The sequence below is a fragment of the Sinohyriopsis cumingii genome, chromosome 6, assembly GCF_028554795.1.
Source record: "Sinohyriopsis cumingii isolate HCF-2022 chromosome 6, ASM2855479v2, whole genome shotgun sequence".
In the NCBI taxonomy this organism is placed as follows: domain Eukaryota; kingdom Metazoa; phylum Mollusca; class Bivalvia; order Unionida; family Unionidae; genus Sinohyriopsis; species Sinohyriopsis cumingii.
Genome location: NC_142966.1, coordinates 23,317,687 through 23,324,735, shown reverse-complemented (window position 1 = coordinate 23,324,735; position 7,049 = coordinate 23,317,687). Strand labels below are relative to the sequence as shown.

The 7,049-nt window shown below is 31.3% G+C and overlaps 1 protein-coding gene across 2 annotated transcripts in view; it reads right to left on the bottom strand.

Moving 5' to 3' along the window:
• Positions 1 to 1,211: 1,211 nt before the first annotated feature.
• Positions 1,212 to 7,049, bottom strand: part of LOC149796484 (isobutyryl-CoA dehydrogenase, mitochondrial-like) — a 73,295-nt gene continuing 67,457 nt past the window's right edge. For both annotated transcript variants that reach the window (XM_089961198.1, XM_089961199.1), the window contains 2 exons: positions 6,595 to 6,697; positions 1,212 to 2,552 (listed from right to left, as the gene is read on the bottom strand). In XM_089961198.1, the coding sequence (XP_089817324.1) occupies positions 2,482 to 2,552; positions 6,595 to 6,697 (174 nt within the window). In that variant the 3' untranslated portion in view covers positions 1,212 to 2,481. The remainder of the gene's footprint in view (positions 2,553 to 6,594; positions 6,698 to 7,049) is intronic.

Genomic DNA, 7,049 nt, shown 5'->3' with positions numbered 1-7,049 from the left:
AAATACTCCAATTGATAATAACAAGCAGACAAAATCATGCCAGCAAGAAGCTGATGATGATAATGATGATGATGACAGTGACCAGCCTATCCCTATCCCAGGTTACAGTCAAATGGCTGAATGTATGTAAATAATGAAACTGTATGTGGTAAGTATTGCCAGCATTGAGCATATGTATGAAACGTAAGTGCAAAAGTAGACTGATCTTACTTCATATTTACTAAAAAATTAATTCAGTGCACATTATGATATTTTTATGTACATTTGTTTTTTAACTATGTGCATGATTGTACTGAAGATTCAAACTGAAAAAAAAAACCAATATGAATTTTGGATTCATATATGAATTGATTGTACATGTGTAGGTAATTTTAAAGTACATTTTGTATTTCCACTACATAGCAATCAGTTTATAAGTCAGTGATGTTTCCGAAAAATGTGCCGACATAATTTGCTATTTTGTTATAAAATGCTATCAGATAAATCATCATTAGATTACATGTACATGGGACAATTTCATTGCTTTTCAATATTCCGCCAGTCAGCAATTTTCCACCTGCACATTGATTATTTAATTGTACATGTACATTATATTTCATTACTTGTATTTCCTTGATTGTTGTAGCGTTGTTTCTTGTATACATGTATTTATAAAAATAATTCAGATGTTTGAGTTGTACTTTCACAGACAAAAAAGAAATGACAAAATATACATGTAGCAGATGTCTAAGATTTTGCATTTTCTTTAAATAAAGTTACACTGTAATTTGTGCCCTCTCTTTTCTTCGTGAATCCATGAATGCATTAATTAATGAACATGAATTATTCTTAATAAACTCACCAATTAATCTAATCTTGCGAACTAAAAACAAAATGAAAACAAAATTAACATGTGATTAACGCCACAACTGACCAAAATTGTTCACGAAAATCTACTGCTTTTCCTGATCATTTATTGGATAATTTCTCCGAGATAGACATTAAAAGTTGCACTTCATTGAAATAAGTGGATCCACATGTTACTTTGGATTGAAACTTATGCCCAACATAATGGGGTTATTGACTTAACAGAGGTCAAGATAAGCATGGACAAATTACCATAACAAAGAAGATTTTTGGGGGACTGAACCAAAACACTTGACATATACATGTTCTTGATATAACTGAGGTTAAGACAAGTGGGTTTGATTGCAAACATTCATAGTCAAGAGCAATTTGAAAACCATTTATTATTCAACAAATGCAGTTTATTAGAAAACAGATGAAAAATGCGGAAATATCATTAAATACAGTGTTAGTACTGCTGAATACTGTCACATTGCCTATTTACCTGAAAGGAAGTTAATTACAGCAGTCAAAAGTTTAATCCTAAGCAAAATGATACTTTTTTGTTTAAGAGACAACGGGTAAGACTAATTACCCAATTGTAGAAAATCTATTACAATCTGGCCTTATTTTATTTAAGCCTTAGAGGGTAAGATCAAATAGCTAATTGTACAAAATCCATTACAAAATGGTAATATTTTATGTAAGGCACAGAAGGCTGGACCAATTACTCAACTGTACAAAGTGGTACTATTTTTTTTAAGACACAAAGATTAAGTCCAATTAGCTAACTGTACAAAATCCAGGACAAAATGGTGCTATTTTATTTAAGACATAGAGGGTATGACCAAATAGTTAACTGTACAAAATCCATGGTGCTATTTCGTTTCAGACATAGGGGTAAGACCAATTAGCTAACTGTACAAAATCCATGGTGCTATTTCATTTCAGACATAGAGGTAAGACCAATTAGCTAACTGTACAAAATCCATGGTGCTATTTCATTTCAGACTTAGGGGTAATACCAATTAGCTAACTGTACAAAATGGTACTATTTAAGACACAGAAGATATGACCAATTACCTAACTGTAAACAAATCTATTAAATAAATTGTACACTTTTTATTTAAGACACATAGGATAAGACCAATTAACTCAATGTACAAAATTCACAACAATATTGTACCATTTTATTTGAGACACTGAGAATAAGACCAGTTAGTTCAATGTACAAAATCCATGACAATGTTGGTACTATTTTATTTAAGACATAGAGGGTAAGATCCATTAGCAAATTGTTTCAAAATCCATTACAAAATGGTAATATTTAATTTAAGAGATTGTAAAACCAATAATCTGACTATTCACATATTTCTTGTTCATGTTCAACATGAAGCATTCCACTACATTTATAGTATCACTATTATTTACACAGACTTGGTTACAATGTCATTTTATATTGAATTTGTGACCGAGTTCAATTATTGACTAACTTGTTATGGAAGATTCTGAAATATGGCTGAAAATCCGATGAAAAAATATACTAAGAAAAATCAGTGAAAACTATTTCCTGAAACAAAAAAATCTTTGTATGGCCGTTTCTACAAAATTTTGTTTCATATGTCATAAATATGTTGTTAACTATAACCCACAATATCATGAATATTTTCTGTCTCCATCTTCAAGCAAGTCTCTTGATATAAGGACCCTCATTATTTCATTGGTACCTGCAAGGAACATACATACAAAAATATTACATCAATGACAGAACTACATGAAACAAAATTTTCCAAACACAATCAATCACCTGTTCAAAGCCATTCAAATTATATACTGTTTTGCTAAAGCATCATGATCAATATTGATTCATTTTAAAGGTCATACAAGAATAACATAAATAGTGAGTAAAACTATTACAAACAGACCATAAGGGGAACATTTGTACAATCATGTTATCCAAAAATCCCTAAAGACACATCAGAATTGTTCAGCAATCTGTTGTCAATGCAATTCTACTGTAAAAGAGCACAAATGAACAAGAATGAATAATCAGTAGTGTGCACATTAAATATAGGGTTTTGTAATAGGAAAAATTCTGAGCCTGATCATCATCTGAGAACCTTCCCAGCATTGATCAGTCATCAAGCCTTTAAAGATCAGAATCAAACACATTTATCTTATATCCCTTCATGGGCACAGAAAAGACAATTTGTGTTATAAAACAATTCTGACCAAAATGTTTATAAAATATATTAAAAAAACTGAAGAAATGCCACAGTGGCCTGGATATTTGAACAAAGCCTCCATATATAAATACAAATCAGCATAAAAAATTTCATTTGTCTACTTCAAGGTCATATATTGAGAAAATCTTCAATCAGTACATTTCATGATTTTTTTAGAAATGACATCAGTTTACTGTTAAAATTAGTAAAGAGCAAGACTCTCCAAAATTACTCAGTGCATTGCTTCCCTTGATCAAGGCTCAATTTCTGCCGTTATGTCTGATGTCATTGGAGAATGAGCTGACAATTCATACCAGGACTTATAGTTGTGTACTGACAGAATAGTAATGTCTAGTGAATTTTTTATTTATCTGTACAACATATCTTCACAGATGATTGCAACAAAACAGAAAAAAGGTAAAATATTTTCCCCTTTCCTACTTTTCTTTAGAAAGTAAGAACTATAATAAATAGATAAAGTGATTCAAATTAGTCTGAACATGATATATCCTAAAAAGTTACACAAGTATTTCTCATTCTAAATTTTCTTTAAAGAATATTAACAGTTATCAGTGGTTTGTCACACTATTATTCTTAACTGTAAATGATATTTACAGACATATTTAAGCAACTATGCCAACACTCTGACATGATATCAGGGAAAAAACTGAATGCAAGAGAGATGTCCTTCATGCAGTACATGAATTATAATTGGATGGACATTTCTGAAATTGTATCAAAGTAGAAATTAAGACAGCGAATGTGAAACTGTAAATGGCAAGAGATTATTTTAGCACAGAAGTGACACTGAAGACAGTCGGTTTCCCATGACACTCAAAATGCATGCAGTTTATTCTCAACATTTATTGATGATGAGTTTTATAAAAATTAGGTATCTAATATGAAATGCACTTATCTTTGTGAGTGTGATGGTATCTAAGTTTAGAATATATATCTTGCACACAAAAATCTATTGGAGTATTTTTGTAATTCTTCTCAATTACACCTCTCTCTTGATAACTTGCACACAAAAGGGTCTAAAAACACAGACTGCAGTGTAAGTGATGGTGCAAGTTAGCAAAGGACCTTTTAAAATTAAATAAAAGGATGCTGTTCCAACCAGCTTGACATCAACAATGAGAATATGATTAGAGAGATTGCTGTAAAATGGTTTAATAAGTTTTACAATTTTCATTGGAAATAATTAAAAATAAGATACTTTTTCTATTGAAATTGTTAATTTCCCTGCATAAACTACCTTTATTTGCAATATAATCAACTTGTAGAAGATCATTAAAACATTACCAGTATTCCAATAGGTTTTGAAATGCATCACATGTATACATAAAAAACATGCCTTTTTGCCTGTGAATTTGGATATATTCAAGTGCTGTTGTTTCACAACAAAACAAGATTTCCTTTTTCAAAGGATATTTGATTCCTGAAATAACAACCCTCAAAGACAAAACTTTATTTGTTAAAATAATGTTCTATTAGTAAATTATTGATTCAGTTATTTCATTGCAAGTAACAATGAAGAAAGTTCTGCTTATCTTTGAGCAAATTTATGGGTGTCAGTAGAGCAATGTTAAGTTCACTACAAAATTTTGAACTCGTTTCTCCTTAATGAACCATACAAGTCCTGCTAAACAAAGTTTTTCATGCACCAAGTACTCCTTTGGCTCATACACCAAGTACTCCTTTGGTTCTTACACCAAGTACTCCTTTGGTTCATACACCAAGTACTCCTTTGGTTCATATACCAAGTACTCTTCTGGTTCATACACCAAGTACTCCTTTGGTTTGCTTCTTTTGCTATAGCTGATCACACTTGCAAATTACAACACTCCCTTAATAACTAGCACCTAAAAACTCACAAACCCATTTATAATGTGGGGTCATTTGTGGATCCCATGTTTTAAACTAGAAAGTACCAAACATTTGACCTCTGCTTGATGAACATGAAGAAAATCGTGATCAAAATTAGTAACTGAAACCTTGATATATTGCTTGTTTTATCATCAAGAGCAGTTTATATGACAAGGAAATTTGAACATTATGAAATTATCAACTTTTAATAACAAGTCATGTATTTTATTAAAATTTCTTTCCAAACAACATTCTCAGTACACTATAAATAACAGTATGCAATGGAGTTTTGATCAATGAAGTTTTCACTAATGCCTACTTGAGGGAGCACTTTAATAAATAGGCACCAATTAAATACATTTTTATCAAGTGAAATGCATTTTTGTTATATCTTTTAGTTCAGAACAAATGTAATGACCATAAATACAATGTGCCCTGCTGTATTCAAATGTGAAACATATCAATCTACCATAACTGCTATGTCCACGAGCATTTCTTTGAGAACCTAATTAAGTGCCAACTGTGTTTTAATCCCTAATTTGTGTAAATATTTCTTGTATTGCTGCACTGAATTAACTCATTAACCCCTGGCGCCACATTTATGTGGCAGGAGGTAATAGCCTACTGCTGAGCTCTGTAACGTCAAGGTCATGTAAGATACACTGAAGTGGGTGGTATTATAGAAAGGTAGACAGATGTAGCTCTATAATGATACCAAACAATCTGGACATTAGAGCAAATTTCCAATAGTATCCAGCCAAACCTAAAAATCGCATCAGTTGCTTTTTGCTAGCATAGAGAAATTGTCAAGAGCCTTAACCATAGCATCTACAATGTATAACTTGACAGTGTCCCAAAATATATCCTAGAAATGTCAAACAAGCACAGAAAAGCTCATTTTTGGAAAAATTAATTTTCAAATCTGAACCAAATTTTCTCTAGTGATCTTTCCAGATATCACTGTATATGATATCATCATCGATATAAACAACACAAATATCTAGACCAGCTGTAATTATGTTCACTGAATGCTGAAGAGTCCAAAGCATTTATTTCATCCCAAACAGCATCACTTAATCTTGATAAAGTCCATTTGGATTTAAAAATGCTGAAATTTATTTTGCCTTTTCCGTCAGTGGAATTTGCCATGAATTTTATTGACAAACCATATTTAATTGGTATTTGTTTCTTAAAATGTTGCCATCAGAAGGCATTACTGCCATTTTCATGGATCAAAATATCTTCTTTTTTACAGCGTACTGAGAATGCTATTATAGAAAACTTAACCTAATATATGACTTCTGATTTCTGGACACTAACTGCCATTTTTCATGGTAATACAAGCAATTTATCAAAGTTCATTTACTAGTTTTGATCATGATTTTCTTCATGTTTAACAGATAGAGACAATTCTTTTGGTATTTACAAGAAAAAAATGGGATCCATGCCTGACCTCAAGTTATAAGCAGGTTCACGACTTACTGAGGCACAAGTCATTGTCATTATTTTAAAAACTTCTTTATAAAATTGAAATCTGTCTGACCTGTATGTGTTGCACTAGTCTTTTTTAAAAATATACTCTGAATAATCAATCAACAAACAGTGACAGAACTGAAAGGTTTAATTAAATGACCAATCTTTTACAAAAAGCTGCATACAAACATAAATTACAAACCTTCTAATATTTCATGCACTCTTGAATCTCTCATATACTGCTGAACTGCATAATCCTTCAGATATCCATATCCACCATGGATTTGTAATGCTTGATTACAGATCTGTAAAGAAATGAATATAAATAATAAAGATAGGATTTATTCAATTCATGCATTGTAAACATACAAACAAACAAAAAAACACTTGTACTGCATCAATTATATGTAATCTTCTTATAATATTCCTTACCAGGAGAATGTCTGTGCAAAGAGAATAAACAAGACATGGATTTCTGAAAAAGACATGCTCTAGCAGTTGAGATGAGTTTGCAGATGAGTAGTAAAACTATCTCAGATATTCCTGACAAACTATACCAGATATTCTTGACAAACTCCACCAGATATTCTTGACAAACTCCACCAGATATTCCTGACAAACTTCACCAAATATTCTTGACAAACTCCACCAGATATT